This window comes from Gymnodraco acuticeps, unplaced genomic scaffold (genome assembly GCF_902827175.1).
Source record: "Gymnodraco acuticeps unplaced genomic scaffold, fGymAcu1.1, whole genome shotgun sequence".
In the NCBI taxonomy this organism is placed as follows: domain Eukaryota; kingdom Metazoa; phylum Chordata; class Actinopteri; order Perciformes; family Bathydraconidae; genus Gymnodraco; species Gymnodraco acuticeps.
Genome location: NW_022992223.1, coordinates 169,806 through 187,606, shown reverse-complemented (window position 1 = coordinate 187,606; position 17,801 = coordinate 169,806). Strand labels below are relative to the sequence as shown.

Below are 17,801 nucleotides of genomic sequence, written 5' to 3'. Positions count from 1 at the left end.
AACTGCATCACAGTGTTAGCTTAGCCAAGAAGCTACAGGAATGATTAGGCAAAATGCTAAATAGTGTTATTTGGCTCCATAGGAACACTTTGATGCACATTCAGTACCAGTGTGTGAGGTTGTGGTTGCGATGCAGATATCCGGACGCGTACAGCGAGGACTACAACATGACAATGAGGTGACTGGGGATGTCTGTTCAAAACATTGCAAACAAATCATTTCAAATATGTATTTGTCTCCGACTTTCATTTGTACATCGTTGTTAATATGATGTTTAGTAGCTTTGATAATGGAAGATAGTTTGTTTGTTTCATTCTAAGCTATCCAGCAAGGTTATTTTCATTTATGTTGTTTTTTTCTGTACAGTGTAGAGTCTTGTTGTGATGAGAGGGATGGAGGTATTTAATAAAAACCTTGCTCGCTGGAGAATAGCTACAGAAGTCCTGTCACAAGTTAATCAGAGAGGATCACAGCTGGCCACGGATCTCGATGCTGCATTCGGGCTGTGAGTAAACAACTTGTGTCTCTGTCTGGAGGTATGGACAGCTATCAAAGCTACTAAACATCACATTAACAACGATGTACAAATGAAAGTCGGAGACAAATACATATTTGAAATGATTTATTCACGTTTACAATGTTTTGAACAGACATCCCCAGTCACCTCATTGTCATGTTGTAGTCCTCGTTGTACGCGTCCGGGTATCGGCATCGCAACCACAACCTCACAGACTGGTACTGAATGTGCATCAAAGTGTTCCTATGGAGCCAAATATACCCAAATATCAATGTAAACAACAAAAGAAGCGATCGAAATGTGTATTTCCTGGTTATTCGACAATGGCCCCTCAAAGTACACGCCCCATTCCTACCGTAACGTAACGTCACGAGTTCCCCGGTGTAACCAGTTAAACGGCAACACCGGCGCCCTAACCACACCCCGCTGCCACAATAGTCATTTGTTTTGGGCATAGCATTTTCGAGCCTGAAATCTGAAAAACAGACTCAGGGCGTAAGAGGTTGGTTACTATATAGTTTGCTCAACAAATGCCTAACCCCCAAAACACACCAGGAGCGTCTGCGCCGCGTTACGTTGCGGCTGCGCCACGCTGCGACCTCCTCCTGCGTCAACACACACCAGACGCGTTTCAAAACGTTGCGGAAGCGGAGCGTCGAGTGTGCAGCCTCGCAGTTGTTGTTGATTTTGGAATATTTCCTGGACATTTGTACTTCTACAAGTAAGTAGGCTATACGTAGTTAAATGGTTTATGTTTGTGTCTGTTTAAATCGTGTTTATTGTTGTTATTTCCTATTTTGTTGTGTTGTAGACTACAGACACAGTTAATAATAATTGTAATATTCCAGTTATAAACGACATGAATCAAAGATGTGTTGCTGTATTTTAGTGGTAAAAAAATATGCATTTGTGATGCCCCTGTGGGTGCATCAGTAGATAGGGTGTGGCTGTTCTGTCTGTGCTGCATTGGCTCCAGTGATTGCACCGATTGCAGTAACTCAGGGCACCTGGGTCTGGTGCTCTGCAGCTATTTTAAAGCCTCTCTGCTCCTGTCTGCTCTCTCGCTCTGTTTTCCTGCAGGCACCCGGCTCTGATGAGTATAACCAATGTGTTGAATTGACCAGTGTTGTGCAAATAAACACCTTTACCTACCCGTTGACATGTTGTGTCTCCTTTTTGTTGTGGCCTTTTGAGCCAGGTCGCAACAAATGGGGGCTCGTCCAACGGGTTATTTATTTAAAAAGTTTGTGTAGTGCTCATTGAGCAGCTGATTCATTGTTGTGGTCCAGCTGTGTGCTGGCTCTGCGCTGCTATTTGGGGGACACATCATGTCTTTTGGGTTTCAGGATGCTTTAGTGTTTGACATGGCATCAGGTTTTGTGTGCCAATCAGAAGGTAAGATATTGCTGTTTGTTACGCTTTTGTAAAAGAGATTTTCCCCGCTAGGCTTAAGTGGCGTTTCCCCTTGGGTTCCGTCTGTTTGTTTTTTTCATAGTGTTGTGGCGACGTGGTTGGTGTCAGCTGTTTTCGGACAGCTGTCTCGGGGGCACATCCGCGTGATTTCTTGGTGTTACCTGCGTGCAGGTCGCTCCATAAATCCGCCGGGTTCCAGTGCGTAATTACCCGCCGCAAGCCACATGAAGACTAGGTGAGATTAGGAAGATTTTGGTAAGGCAGTTAGGGGGGAATTCTCTGTTGGGTTTTGTCTTTTCGCCCAGGCGTGTTGACAGTTGAGTACTTTGCTTTCTGATTGGGTATAGGCAATATATTATGGCTTCTTTGTCAGCGTTTGTGGATGCGCCCTCAGTATCTTTCTTGGATGGTTGCCAGAAGGCGCAGTTGATCGAAATAGCAGAGCATTATGAAATTGCTGTTGTAGGGAGCAAGCGGAAACATGACATTAAAGCTGTCATCGTGTCATCTTTGTTTGAGCGGGGAGTGTTACAGAAGAGTGAGTCTGGTGTGGCAGGGGTCGGGCCAGTAGTGGTTCAGACAGCTGGTTTGACATTCGAACAGCAAAAGGAGCTTTTGGCCATGCAGTTTAATCAGGAGAGATTGCAGTTGGAGATGAGGGGTCAGCAGCAGGAGGTAGAGAAGCGTTTAGAGGTGGAGAAGGTGCTGGAGGTGGAAAAGATGAAATGTGAGGTGGAACATGCTAGATTACGGCTGATGGGAGAGGGCAAGTTTTCTCCAGGGGAGGATGGTGGTGCTAGGTTAGCATCAGGCAGTGGCGATATCATTTCTTACTTGCGATTAGTGCCAAAGTTCAATGAGCGTGACCCGGACATTTTTTTCACTCTATTTGAACACATAGCAGAGGCAAGAAACTGGTCAGATTCGGACAGAGTGTTGTTACTTCAGTGTGTACTCACTGGGCGAGCACAGGAAGCCTATTCAGCTATTTGTGGCGAAAATATTTTGGACTATGATAGAGTAAAATCAGCGGTGTTGAAATCTTACGAACTGGTTCCTGAAGCGTATCGTCAAAGGTTCAGAAGTGGGGTCAAGGGAGATAAGCAGACACATGTGGAGTTTATCCGTGATTTAACTTCTCATTTTCAGCGGTGGTGCGCGGCAGCAAAGGTTGCAAGTTTTGACGGTCTTTGTGAGCTCATTGTCTTGGAACAATTTAAAAACATTCTCCCTCAGCGTGTGGCCACATATGTGAATGAACAGAAACCTCCCACCGCGTTTAGAGCTGCTGAATTAGCGGACGATTTTGTGTTGACACATAAGGGCAGTTTTGCGGAGAAATATTCTAGGGGTGATTGGAAACGTGGAGAAGACAATGGAGATGCCCGTGCAAAGTTTTCACCAGGCTCCTCCCGTAGATTTGCAGGAACAGGGCGACCCGAGGGGGCCAAAGTGGACCAATGTCACTATTGCAAAGGTGGGGGTCATTGGAAGGAGCAGTGTCCATTGCTGGAAACGAAGGGGAAGCCTCGTTTGTCACCACATGCTCCAGCCATGTGTTGTTCTGCCGTGTTGGTTAAAAAGCCACAGGGTGTAGGATCGGGCATGGTGCCTGATAAGAAGCTGGTTTGTGCCGACTTGGATGTGGGTTCTGTTTTTGGGCCGTTCATAACGGAAGCCGTTGTGTCAATAGTTGGTAGTGACAAGTATGTTCCGATTAAGGTGTTGCGTGACACAGCAGCTAGATACTCATTTATTGTTGAGTCAGTGTTGCCTTTTTCGTCAGAGACAGAGACGGGGGATTTTGTGCTGATGAGGGGAATGGAGATGGGCTTGATTCCTGTGCGACGTCATACAGTAGTGCTGGATTGTGAGCTGGTACGGGGAGTTGTGTCTATCGGCGTGCGTCCCGCATTGCCACTTGATGGGGTACAGATGATTTTGGGCAACGATCTTGCTGGTTGTGTGGTGTGGGCAGGTGTGCCACCGCCTGTGGTGGTTTCCAGACCGTTGGCATCTGTAGAGCCAGATAAGAGTGGTTTGCAATTTCCAAGTGTGTCTCCTTTTTATACTATTACGCGTGTGCAGAGCCGTAGGATGTCTACTGACCTACCTGTTTCGGAGTCTGGAAAAAGTGGCCCAACACGGTCCTTTGACTTTCAGATCGAGACAAAGGTGAAGGAGAAGAAAGAGAGGAAACGCCGCAAAGCGAAGAAGAGGAGGCCGAAGGAGGTCAGCGCGCCCAAGAGGCCGATGAGCGCCTACATGCTGTGGCTCAACGCCAGCCAACCCAAGGAGGGAGTGGGACATAAAGGCAGTGGAATCGAAGAAGCAGTACGAAATCGCAAGGCAAGAGCTCGAAGACAGAGGCGGAGGAGGAGCGTCCTCCAGTCCTAAGATGGAAAGTAAAAAGCTGGAGTTAAGAAGAAGGATGTTGGGTTGTCGTGGACCCCTTTGGGGCCCCGTCTTAAGGGGGGGGGCTGTGATGCCCCTGTGGGTGCATCAGTAGATAGGGTGTGGCTGTTCTGTCTGTGCTGCATTGGCTCCAGTGATTGCACCGATTGCAGTAACTCAGGGCACCTGGGTCTGGTGCTCTGCAGCTATTTTAAAGCCTCTCTGCTCCTGTCTGCTCTCTCGCTCTGTTTTCCTGCAGGCACCCGGCTCTGATGAGTATAACCAATGTGTTGAATTGACCAGTGTTGTGCAAATAAACACCTTTACCTACCCGTTGACATGTTGTGTCTCCTTTTTGTTGTGGCCTTTTGAGCCAGGTCGCAACAGCATTCATCATCATAATTATTCTATATATATATCATTTACAGTGCCTGTAAACCGGAGGAGAACGCTGGCATGTATTCTCTTACTTGAAAGACTACGGGGGGATGGGGGGGGAGGAGTTTACCTTACGGCTGCGCCCCGGCAAAAATAGGATTCATCCTAATTTTAGAGAAGCGCTGCGCCGAGCCGCTTCTGGGACGCGTCTGAGCCGTAACGCGGCGCGTGTGGTGTAATAGCACCCATTGACTAGAGTGGCCGCGATCCTTACGACCGCCGCGGCGCGGCCGTAACACGACGCAGACGCTCCTGGTGTGTTTTGGGGGTAACACACCTTAGTTTGACCACCTATCTGTCTGTGTGGTGGGGATGTCATGGTCAGAGTTGACAAACTTGCGACGTGCAGCCCTATGCACATAGCGGGGATGGCGAAGGAGTCCAAGTCATTGTATTGTAGTGAGGCAGTTAGGAGTGTTGTGGCAGACAAGATTCCACATTTGCCGAGCGGAGTATTTCCAGAGAGCCATGTCAGCAGCACAGAGGAGCAGCGGCTAGCTACGAGCTGCTAAGCAGGGGCTAGGCGGCAGCTACATTGAGAAGCCAGCAGTGGCTAGCAATGAAATGCTAACAAGAAACTGGGTAGCAGCTGAGTTGAGGGGACAGACGGGATGTGGAGAAGGAAATGGAGCTCCAGAGATCCCAGGTTGAAGAGGATGGCTGGTAGCTACGCAGGAGCTAGCGGCTGAACGGCGGCTAGCAGTGACAGCCGATCGTCAGCTAGCAGTGACAGCTGATCGTCGGAGAATGTGTAAGTGTAATAGGTACACAGTCGATAGATCCAGACAGTTATGGTAGCTTTAGCAGACTATTTGCAGTGGATTTGTGGTTGTGAGAACACAAAAACACGGGAAAAAAACAGCACAGAAAACACGATTTTTTTTTGGCTACGAAGTGAAGCGGCGACAAACACGCCAGCGTCCTCACTCATGCAACTCCAAGTTTTTTATCTAAAAAAAGAATAAACAGTGAGGGGTATGAATACACTAGATATCAGCCTGTGATTAGTATGAACAGTGTGTATGAATATGCAGGAACCGCTGTGTGTAGGAGAAGGGCCGGGCAGCGTCCTCGAAGGGGAGGGCCCGGAAACCGGCGGCGATGTCCCTCTGGCGTGCTGCCAAGCCGGTCCAGTATGGCCTTCCTAGGATGCCGGTACACATGCCGAGAGGCTGCTGGCAGGCTGTGGGCGGCTAGCTAAGCACCCCCAGATAGCAGAGGCAATAGCCGCGCTGCCCACTCCTCCTCCGGCCACCCGCACGCCGCCGCTGTGCCCTCAAAGATGTTCAGGTATGCCTCCGGATCATCCTCTGCCGTCAATTTCTGGAGGGCAATTGAAGGCGGTCTGGCCGGGTTGGTAGCGGGATCGGCCTCCCGAGCGGCCGGACGCTGCAGCAGCTCCCGTAGGAGAGCCCGGTCCTCGCGCTGGCTCGAGGCGATCCCGAGCAGAGCCTTGCTCTGCTGTCGCTGTAATGCTGTGGTGGTCTCCTGCATGTGAGCGAGACGTTGGAGGGCCTAACCCAGCGGGGTTTCTCCTTCCGCCATCAGGTCCCTGTTCAGGCGCCACTCTGAGCCTCTCCGCTCACAGTGTTCAAATAGGGACGGAAAGAGCAGGTTGGTTTATCACAGGCGTTTATTAGCTCCAAACAAAGTATACACGGGTCTCCAACGTTGCCCGTGTGGGAACCTTCACAGGTCCTTTGGCGACCTTCCAGGATCCCGCCTACTGCAAAACCGCCCAGAACCAGGTTACGACATGCTTTTATTCCGGCACTGATTACCTGATTCCGATCAACTGTCTGGCCTCCGGCCGAGCCACTCCCTTCACTCCAGCAGCCGGTGTTGCCGTTTAACTGGTTACTCCGGGGAACTTGTGACATTCTAACGGTAGGAATGGGGCGTGTACTTTGAGGAGCCATTGTCGAATAACCAGGAAATACACGTTTCGATCGCTTCTTTTGTTGTTTACATTTATCTTTTGGTAGGGTTGCCATCTCTCACGCATCTGGCGTGTGACACACGCTTTCACTCTCAATCTCACGCTGCCCCAAACTATTCTCACGCCCAAAACAAGATGAACCGGCGATCGTTTTTGGTTGGTTATTTACAATGTTGAGTTGACAGCTGCTCAAGCTGTCGATCTGCTCCCTCCCCGCCCCCACCACTCTTAACAACGTTAACAGACAGCAGAGCAGTGGGAGCCGGTTGGTCAATCCCCGACCCGTATTGCACATGCGCAGATCTAAGATCCAGTAGAAATTATAAAAAAGTAAAAGTCTGCTACTTATTGTTCTACTAGGCCAAAATAGAGTCAAAGGGTATATGAGAGTGAGTGTGTGTTAATATATTTGGCAGTTTGGAGTAAGTCTGTAGATTTGTTTGTGTGTGTGTTTCATGTAGGCCTCTCACGATAATTAATTTTGTTGGATACATTTTCCCGGAAATTGTTGCGATAAACGATAATATTGTCGGCACCGTTGTATGACCATTTTAGACCACTGACATAATGATAATATATAATAATAATTCAAGTACATCCTTTCAAACTGCATGTAAATGGCAATTTATCGAGTTCATTTTTATTTATCGTACGATAAGTCAATTAATTGCTTATCGCGACAGGCACACAATAAAACAGTGGAAACAAACATGTGTTTGACTTTCATTAGTGAATGAAACTTTGTGCCCTTTATAGTCTGTGTCCAATATTGTGTATTTGTATATATTGTATATATATCCTATATGCTAAGGTCCCGCTGCTGACACAATAGCAGTCATTTAGTGCGCATAGGATATTTAACTGAAAATACTAGGGAAATGTTTACTCAGAATTTTTCTTCCACACTTGCCCCTGCTAACATCTCAGTAAATGAGCTAGTAGATCATTTTAATTCAAAAATTAAAAATGTTATAGATGCCATTGCTCCAACTAAGGTAAAGGAAGTGACTGGGAAGAAAAGATCTCCATGGAGAAAGGCCATGAGCGTGAAAACAGAAAAAAGAGAGTGTCGAAAAGCTGAACGTAGGTGGCGAAAGACAAATCTCCAGGTTCACTTTGAAATCTATAAAGAGAGACTTGGCCTTTATAATTTGGAATTGAAAAACGCACGACAGTCTTTCTTCTCTGACATCATTACCAAAAACAATGCACGTGCCTTGTTTGCTACCATCGACAGACTAACTAACCCCCCAGTGTCAGTAGCCTCTGAATTTCTATCCACCAGGGCGTGCAATGATTTTGCCTCCTTTTTCACTGACAAAATTCAGAAAATCAGACAAGCAGTCAGTGCCTCTGCATCAGGTACAGCAAATGTGTTGTCCCTGTGTCCACTTAACATCAATTCAAACACCATGACACAATTCCATCAGATTAATGATAAAAACCTAGAGGACATTATTCAACTTCTGAAATCCTCCTCCTGCTGCCTTGATATTATTCCAACAGGATTTTTCAAAGATGTTTTTCGTTGCATGGCCTCAGATCTACTTCATATAGTAAACAAATCTCTTCACTTAGGTATTTTTCCACAGGCCCTGAAAACTGCAGTCATTAAACCGCTCTTAAAAAAAGAATAATCTAGATGCTTCAGTAATGAACAATTACAGGCCCATATCAAACCTCCCATTTCTAGGTAAAATCATTGAAAAGTTGTTTTTCAACAGTTGAGTAATTTCTTGCATTTAAATAACTGTTTCGATGTGTTCCAGTCAGGCTTTCGTCCAAACCACAGCACTGAGACTGCTCTTGTAAAGGTCTTCAATGACATCCACTTAAACACAGATAGTGGCAGAACTTCAGTGTTAGTATTATTAGATCTCAGTGCTGCGTTTGACACTGTTGACCACAACATATAGACCGACTGGAAAACTGGGTGGGACTTTCGGAAACAGTTCTAAATTGGTTTGAATCCTACTTAAAAGGGGACCTATCATGCAAAATGCACCTTTGGACGTCTTTTATACATGAATATGTGTCCCCGGTGTTCCAGGGAACTCACCAAGTGTCAGAAAACACAACCCTCTCTATTTTCCTCCTTCGCCAAATCTCTAAAAAAGTGGCTGAAACGGATCTGAAAAAAACGGATCCAGATTTCAACACTTTCCTACGTCACAAAGAGACGTGCTCCGCTTATTGGTCAACTCTCCACCTATCAGGGGAATGAGCCACGGCCACGTGCATTGCCAAACCTCTCATTCGCATATAGGCTATCGGCAGGCTAAATCAACTCCAGTCACATCTGTGTTTTTGTCTGCTCTTGCCAGGATGTCTAAGCGAGTTAAACTTTGTGCTGTTGTTGGCTGCAAGACTCGGGACAGGGGACTGCATGCAATGCCATCAGTGGAAAAATAAAATAATCTGTGGCTAGACTTCATTTTCAAGGGACATGTGCCAGAAGACCACGGCAGATTTCTGTTTGTGTGTTCCAAACATTTTACCACGGACATGTTTATGAACTTCTCTCAAGTCCAACACGGATATGCCTCCAAGGTAATGCTAAACCCGGGATCAATACCAACCATCCGGGAGCAGGCCAGTGAGGACACATCCAATTTTGAAGCTGTAAGTTTTTATTTAGCGGTGTTTTTCCTGATAAAGCTATCTCTAGCTTGTAGTATGTAGCATGTAGCATGTAGCATGTAGCTTCGCCGTATCAATGTCGCCTCAAACCCAAATAGTAATCGGTTAGGTGTTTATATATTTTTATAACATTTTATATTGTACGCTCCGCAGTCTTTGCTTTGTCTTTTGTTTTAATTATCAGGCATTTGCTAACATGTTCAGACATACTGCCGTAATGGCGATCTGTGTGAAGGCTGTAAAGCCACGCCCTAGCCGATAACACAAGTATTTATTCTCCTATTTATTAGTATTTTGTATCCTCTAAAATCATATTGAGTAAGTTATAATAACAAACGTAATCTTCTGTAGGTAAGTGCCGTTTTTTCCAGCGTTATATGTAAAAGCTTTTGTGATTGTAGTCTGTAAGAACGATCAGATCTGTAAGCTAAGCTACGCTACGCTAATGAGACATGCCGTTTTTTCCAGCGTTATATGTAAAAGCTTTTGTATGTTTACTTGTTTACGCACATGAATATAAATGGGGATGTGTTAGGATACAACACTGTGTGTATGTATGTGAGGGGACACACACACCATGAGTAAAACAGAACTAAAGCCCTGTTGGTCTGTTGTTGTTGACGAGGCCTTACCTAGCAACAGGCTAATTAGTGGCTAGCACTCATTACAGTCAGTCTACTGGGCTCAGCCCCTCTCCAACACTTCATCTGTATTGAGTCAGAAACACAGCATGCACGTTACGGTTCAAAACTAACTCAGATTGGAAAAGGCTAAGCAAAGAGCTTTGCTAAATAGAGAGTTTTAGCCCCCATCTTTTGGGATTTCAGACGATATTTATCCAAATAGTATTTTCTCATCCTGAATACTAAATTGAGATGATTTTGTTTTCTTCTTTACAGGCCAGCACCTCACATGCTACCAGCAGATTACCTGTGATGACAGATTCTGCATGTCAGACTGACCCACCCAAGTACCGTACTGTTCGTACACAGCTATCCTCGAGGACTCTTGGTTCACATCGAAGTACAGGTTAGAAGCACGTTTTTCAAATGTTCTTTGGATACATCTTGACATTCTGATGTTGTAGCCTTTAATTTGTGTGCTTCTAATTGTTGTAAAATATTTTTGTTTTATCTTTTGTTTTGTTTTTAATGTCAAATACAATTATGTTACAGCTGTTCCAGGCTAAAATTCCCTGCAGAAGCGTTGGTGTCGAAACACTTCCGTTGGAAGTGCCAGTGCCCTTTTTAACATCCACCCCCTTAAAGAGACCACCAAAGAGGCCCCGTGTGGATCTTGAAGAGGAATACAAAGATCCATTTGAGGGAAGCTCTTCTTTGGTGATTTCCGAAGGCCAGGATGCAACTTATGATCCAGCAGAATCCATAACAAATGCTACAGAAACAACAGCCATGTCGTAAGTTACTGAAATATCACTATGTGTGAGTTTGTCTATGTATTGTATTTTTTTGCTGTATATAATTCAAACATTGATAATAGGGAAACACCAAAGATCTCTAAAAGCAACAATCTGTGTGATGGATATTAACTTCTATTTTTTTGTTTTAGTGGTCAAGAACAAAACCCCCCCCAGACGATCAACACATACATCGTGTATGAGACCTGCCTCATGGAGCTTTTTGAATCATGTCCTGTGTGCAAGCGTGTGTGTAATGTACAAACCAGAAGGATCGGTACATTCATATCAGTGTGTGCCCCCATTGTCAGTTTACAAGAAACTGGAATAGCCAGCCTGTTCTTGGGAGTACTCCAGTTGGAAACCTGCAGCTATCAGTTGCAACATATGTCAACAGAGCATCTTTCTACAAACTTTCAAAGGTAAATTAACTGCAGAAGATTGTATTGCCAATGTTTGAAAATGCAAATGTTGTTGTTGAATACGATAGGACAAGGTAACAATAACAAGAGTGAGAAAATGATGACATAAAATAATGACATGTTCAGCTCTTTCCCTGTTTAAAAAAGGGCAGCTCATTTGCACTTTCCAGGTTCTCCTCATCGACTCGTCAACAAATCTACAGGTGATCTTTGAGATTAAAATGTGTTCTTGCGGTTTTCTTCCAACCATTAAGTCTTCAAACAATGAATATGCAGCTATGCAAATACAACACCTTCCGAAGGCATGCCAGGATGTTCATTGAGCCAGCGATTGTTTCTTACTGGCAAAAATCACAGGAAGGCATGCTACAGAAGCTCCATGCAGAGGAGAAAGTGATAGTTGGTGGTGATATGAGGGCTGACTCTCCAGGTATGTATTTTTTATATAATTCACATTTTACATTTCAGAAAGGGGTTTCACTATGTGTGATTTATTCAATTAATGGTTCCTGAAAAACATATGCTAAACACTACAAGCAAAAATACAAATTCACCATCCGCAGAGAAAAGTAATTACTGTAAAACATATTTTCACAGGCCACTATGCAAAGTTCGGAAGCTACACTATGATGGACCTGAAGAACAACAAAGTCGTTGACCTCCAGTTGGTTCAGGTAAGTGGGGTGAAATGAAATATCAATGTTTTTTTCTTTAACACTGTTTGCACGTTATATTTAAAATGTGTGTATCAATGGTTATTTGTATGTGTCATAACAGAGCAATGAGGTTGGTGGAAGCTACCACATGGAGTTAGAGGGCCTGAAAAGGAGTCTGGAGTTGTTAAAGGAACGTGGTGTGACTCTGGACTGTATTGTCACGGACAGACATCTGCAAATTCAGAAATTCCTAAGGGAAAGCAGCATCACCCAATTCTTTGATGTGTGGCACATAGAAAAAGGTATTTTTATTTATGTTAATTTCTATAATAATAATATAATAATATTTTGAGTAAACTTGTATGTATATTAACTACATGTTAAATGTATTTATTAGGGATTTCTAAGCAACTGGAGAAGGCTGCAAAAAAGAAGGACTGCGAAAAACTTCGAGGGTGGGTGAAGAGTATAAGAAACCACATATACTGGACTGCAGCAACCTCCACCACCGGGCCTGAGAGAGTGGCCAAATGGTTCCCTAAGTGCCTTCATCCACTGCGCATTGCGCAATACCAATGGATGGCTGCAGGTATGTTGTTCATAAACCATATTACATTACTCCTCTATAAATATTTGTAAGGGACAACTATTGAATACAGGATGTTGTCAGACACAATCTATAAAGCATGACAATTCAAATATGACTTTGATTTTCAAATTCTTAGGAACGCCGGCCTTTCACAAGCTGGAGACAATTCTCTCAACCAAGAGGATTTTGAAAGCTGTGGCCAAACTCAGCCCACACCACCAGACTTAATCTTTGGAGTCATTCCATGTCGTCATCCTGCGCTTTGCTCCAAAGAATGTTGTGTTTCCATTTCTTGGAATGTTGTGCAGGTAAAATAAACCATAGTTACTTACTAATTAGTGACAATTTGTACATTCTTTGCTATTATTTACTTTTTTTTCTCCTCATGGCGGAAATGAAAGACTGTACCTGGCAGCCCTGCACTACAATGAAAACGCTGAGCGTGCACAAGCCACTACATCCACTGGAAACCCTCTATATAAACTGCAGTTCCCAAAGGCCAGGAAGGGAGAATGCAGAGCAAAACCAGTAAAGACTGACCCCACATTCCGTAAGTGTTTAAAATATTTATTATACAACTATTTACAAATATAAAATAAAAAAATTAGAAAGAACTTTCAGTTTTTTACATGCATATCTAAACCACATTTTTTGTTGTGCTTTTTTAAATATTGCACAGGCTACGTGGCCAACTTGATGGACCTCATATTCGACCAAGTCTTTGTGGACCCTGCACCATTCACACAGGAGCTTCTGAAGATACCCATCCCAGAGGACCTGTGTTCCCAATATGAGCGACCTGACAGGGAGGAGGTCATCTCCGGGTATGCTACACGGTTCAATTTGGCTTCCGTCTGAACCCAACATACACATTTCGTGGATCAGGAAACTCCCTGCGAATCCTGAGGACAACACAGGCCGGAATCACCACTCTGATCCTGCGTCCAAGGAAGCCCCAGCAACAGCTCACAAAGCTTCTGTAGGCTAGATACCTGTGACGCCTGCAATCATTAAAAAAATATATTGTGTCATTTATACAAAATACAAGTACATTTCGGTTTTTTGTATGGGTTCAAAGAACCGTTGATTTTGACAATAAAGTTCCGAGTTGATATCAAATGTGTCGTGATTATTCATGTTTGGATGGGTAAAGAATATTCTGATTTCAAAAGCATAAGGTTGTGTGTGGACTTTTTTTGTTGTACACATGGGTGTGTTATGCCATTGCTGTGTAATAATATATATATATATATATATATAATAGTACATGTACAATGAAAGATTGCATAAAGCCATATACACCAGTATTTATTTCCATGAACAATATTAGCATTCGTTTTACAATTTCAGTCAAAAGAAACAAACCACTCACTGCTCTATTTGCCTCAACTGTAGTCCACCATGTTCAGCTCTGTAAATATTCAATGCATTCTGCAGGGAGAACACATTCAGGCACACAGGCTCCAATCCAGGATGGTCCACCATACAGGTTACAGAGTCCTCAAGTTCCTGCATCCGTCTTGACACCTAGTGTGATAAACATATTGAATGACATGTTAAAAATGCATTCTCTAAACAGACAACTTAGTGAAGCTATCAAAAATGTTACCTGTGGTATCGCCATGCAGCACACATTCTCCGGTTCAGAAGGCATCGTGGCGCAATTTGCACATGTACACCTGTAGAAAGAAGTCAATAACTGAGCTTTTAAAAACACATGAAACTACACACACTGCTGAAAACTGAGGTGTTGTTGGAGTTATACTTTTTATCACCCTAAGTTATTGAACTTTCCAACGGTTGTTGCACGATGTTGGAAGAAAAGGGCTGTAAACTATTAATAAACGCAATGAGGCCATTGTATATATGCTGAAAATATGAATGTCTCCCTTTATAAATATATATATATATATATATCGCTGTTTTTGCGTTACAAGCTCTAAGTTATAAACTGTACACATAGCATTCTTGCTAATTAGCCAAAATATGAACGGAATAAGTAGCAATCATCGTAACAGAGTAAAATAAATAGGAACAACAGCTTGTCAACTAACCATTCAGAAACGTCCTGCTGCAACCGAGATCTTTGCACCTCCACCAAAACCTCCGCTGCTTCAGGGTCAGTCTCTGGATCAAATTGATAATACGCTTGAACACATGCATTGCTCTGAGATGACATGTTTATTCCACACTCGTAATCACAGCAAGCATGTTAACGTGACTCTCACCGGCTCATTCCCCGCTCTTCTGCAGGGGGGCGTGGTCAGCTGCTGCTCAGAATTTTCAAAGACAGGCTTGGAAAAGAGCGAAAATGAGCGAAACGAGGCATGGCTAAAAAATGATCTGTTTGGTATTTTGAAAAATAAAATGTATAAATATACCTTATATAGGTATGGTCATACACTATATCATTTAAATATAGCATGATAGGTCTCCTTTAAAGGACAGAAACAACTTTGTTTCTATAGGTAAATACACATCTGAGTTGACAAATATGACATGTGGGGTTCCTCAAGGCTCCATCTTGGGGCCTCTTCTCTTTAACATCTACATGCTACCACTGGCTCAGATAATGAAAAACAACAAAATAAGTTACCATAGCTATGTGAATGACACACACATTTACATATCAATTTCACCAGGAGACTATGCTCCAATTCAAACACTGAGTAAGTGCATTGAAAAAATCAATGACTGGATGTGTCAGAACTTTCTCCAATTAAACAAAGATAAAACTGAGGTAATGGTTTTTGGAGCCAAGGCAGAACGTATAAAAGTTAGCGCTGAGCTTCAGTGTGCAATGTTAAAAACAACAGATAAAGCCAGAAATCTAGGTGTAGTCATGGACTCTGACCTGAGTTCCAACAGTCACATTAAAACAGTTACTAAATCAGCCTACTATCACCTAAAGAATATATCTAGGATTAAAAGACTAATGTCACAGCAGGATTTGGAAAAACTTGTCCATGCTTTTATTTTCAGTAGACTCGACTACTGCAATGGTGTCTTCACAGGTCTCACTAAAAAATCTATTAGGAAGCTGCAGCTGATTCAGAACGCCGCTGCTCGAGTCCTCACTAACACTAAGAAAGTGGATCACATCACTCCTGTTCTGAAGTCTTTACACTGGCTTCCTGTGTGTCAAAGAATAGATTTCAAAATACTGCTGCTGGTTTATAAAGCACTGAATGGTTTAGGCCCAAAATACATTTCTGACCTCCTGCTAAATGATGAACCATCCAGATCTCTCAGGTCTTCAGGGACTGGTCAGCTTTCTGTCCCCAGAGTCAGAACTAAACATGGAGAAGCAGCGTTCAGTTATTATGCTCCAAATATCTGGAACAAACTCCCAGAAACCTGCAGGTCCGCTGCAACTCTGACTACTTTTAAATCCAGGCTAAAGACTTTTCTTTTTGCCGCTGCTTTTAATTGAACTATTCATATCTCAGACTGCACTGTAACTTTTATCCATGTATTTTTTCTTTTAATGTTTATTTGATTATCTTTTTTTTTTAATGACTGATTTGAAATGCCATTTTCTTAATGTCTTTCGTTTTTTGTAAAGCACTTTGAATTGCCTTGTATTGAAAGGTGCTATATAAATAAACTTGCCTTGCCTTGCATATGTGTAATTAAACCCATGATATCAAAATCTCACTCCAGCCAGGTACCCAAAGTTGGCAACCCTGGTTACTTGTCTTTTTGGAGTTACATTTTCTAAATGAATGGCCAGTGAATGAATATACATGTGTTTACTTATTTATTTGGTGTAATATTATTCATTTATAGTCCAGTATTATCCTATAAGTATAAGCCAGTGAATTAATCTAATCTCTTTGTTTTTCCACATTTGTTTTCAGTGATGCAGTTGAGTTTGAAATGGCTTCTGGACCCCCATCTGCCACTCAGCCTGTCTCAACAATGCCACGACCATCCACCCAGCCATCCACAGCCGTCTACTTCCACTCAGCCTGCCTCAACAAAGCTACGACCATCCACCCAGCCATCCCCACCCTCACATCCACAGCCGTCTACTTCCACTCAGCCTGCCTCAAGAAATCCACGACCGCAGCATGGTCTCCCCTCTCCATTTTCAGGCTTTTCTTTAGCACTGCCGTGGTTAATATAATCATTGCGAACACGAACGCCCACGCCCTGAGGAGATTACAGGCAGGAAAGAAATATCTTTGGAAAGTGCTGACTGCGAGGGATTTTTACACTTTCCTGGCCATTATCATTTTCACAGGCCTCGTCCACGTTCACCAACGATCGGACTACTGGAGGAAGAAATGGCCATACCACTTCTCATTCCCATCTGATAGGATGTCCCGGCAATGCTTTGAAGCCATCATGTGGTCTTTGCACCTGAGCATGAAGCAGTACATGAAAGACAAGCCAACAAAGTGGGAATACAAACTGTTTGTGCTGGCGGATTCCTCAACGGCATACACCTGGAATTTTTTTGTGTACACAGGGAAGAGTGAGTTCACCGAAGGCAAGGGACTCTGCTACTCCTCCGTGATGGACCTCCTGCCACTCCGTCTGCTCGGTGGGGGCTACACACTCTTTGTGGACAACTTTTACGCCAGCCCCACCCTCTTTGGGGATTTGTCCACTAAAAACATTGGCTGTTGTGGGACCATTCGGAAAAATCTAGTTGGTTTTCCACAAACTCAGTTGAACGCCCTTCCAAAGAAGGCTGAAAGGGGAGATTTGCGGTGGATAAGGAAAGGCAAACTCCTGTTTGTGAAGTGGATGGACACCCGTGAAGTGTCCATGTGTTCCACCGTGCACGAGGCCTTCAGCGGTCAGACGGTCCAGCGGAAAGTGAAACAGGCTGGCGTGTGGCAAACCAAGAACGTTCCCGTTCCTGACGCTGTGGTGGACTACAACCAAAGCATCGGCGGCGTGGATGTGTCCGACGCTTTGATCGGGTACTACAGCATTCTCCACAAAACCATGAAATGGTACAAGATTTTTTTTTTTCATTTCATGGACATTGTAGTGGTGAACAGCTTCCTTCTCCACAAGGAGCTGTTCAAGATGAGGAGTGACCCCAGCAGGACAAAGCCACACACCCAGAAGACTTTCAGGGAGCAGCTTGCTGCAGAGTTGTTGGAGTTTGCTGAAGGCCCTGCACCTCCACCACCCCCCCCTCCTCCACCACTCACATGCATGCCCGAGTATTATGGGGAAGATGCCACCAAGGTCAGGAAGAACTGCAGGAGGTGCCTAGATGCTGGACTCAAAAGGGTGAAGACACCTGTGTACTGCAGGAAGTGCCAGGTCCCTCTGTGCTTCACTGTCAAAAAGAACTGTTTCAGGGAGTGGCACAACCTAAATACTGGAACATTTAGGTAGGTATAAAGTTCAGGT

The 17,801-nt window shown here is 44.0% G+C and overlaps 2 protein-coding genes across 3 annotated transcripts in view; one reads left to right on the top strand and one right to left on the bottom strand.

The window, feature by feature from the left end:
* Positions 1-17,801, bottom strand: part of apoob (apolipoprotein O, b) — a 28,790-nt gene that overhangs the window by 9,200 nt on the left and 1,789 nt on the right. The gene's annotated exons all lie outside the window — the stretch shown is intronic.
* Positions 10,584-12,886, top strand: LOC117539766. Of its 2 annotated transcripts, none has more exons than XM_034206061.1 (8): positions 10,584-10,758; positions 10,911-11,180; positions 11,435-11,610; positions 11,778-11,854; positions 11,958-12,138; positions 12,234-12,471; positions 12,562-12,733; positions 12,827-12,886. In XM_034206061.1, the coding sequence occupies exons 1-8, from the start codon at positions 10,754-10,756 to the stop codon at positions 12,854-12,856; spliced, it is 1,149 nt and encodes a 382-aa protein (XP_034061952.1). In that variant the 5' UTR covers positions 10,584-10,753; the 3' UTR covers positions 12,857-12,886. The 2 variants fall into 2 exon arrangements, with proteins under 2 accessions (XP_034061952.1, XP_034061953.1); XM_034206062.1 differs by having other exon boundaries at positions 10,589-10,758; positions 12,234-12,425.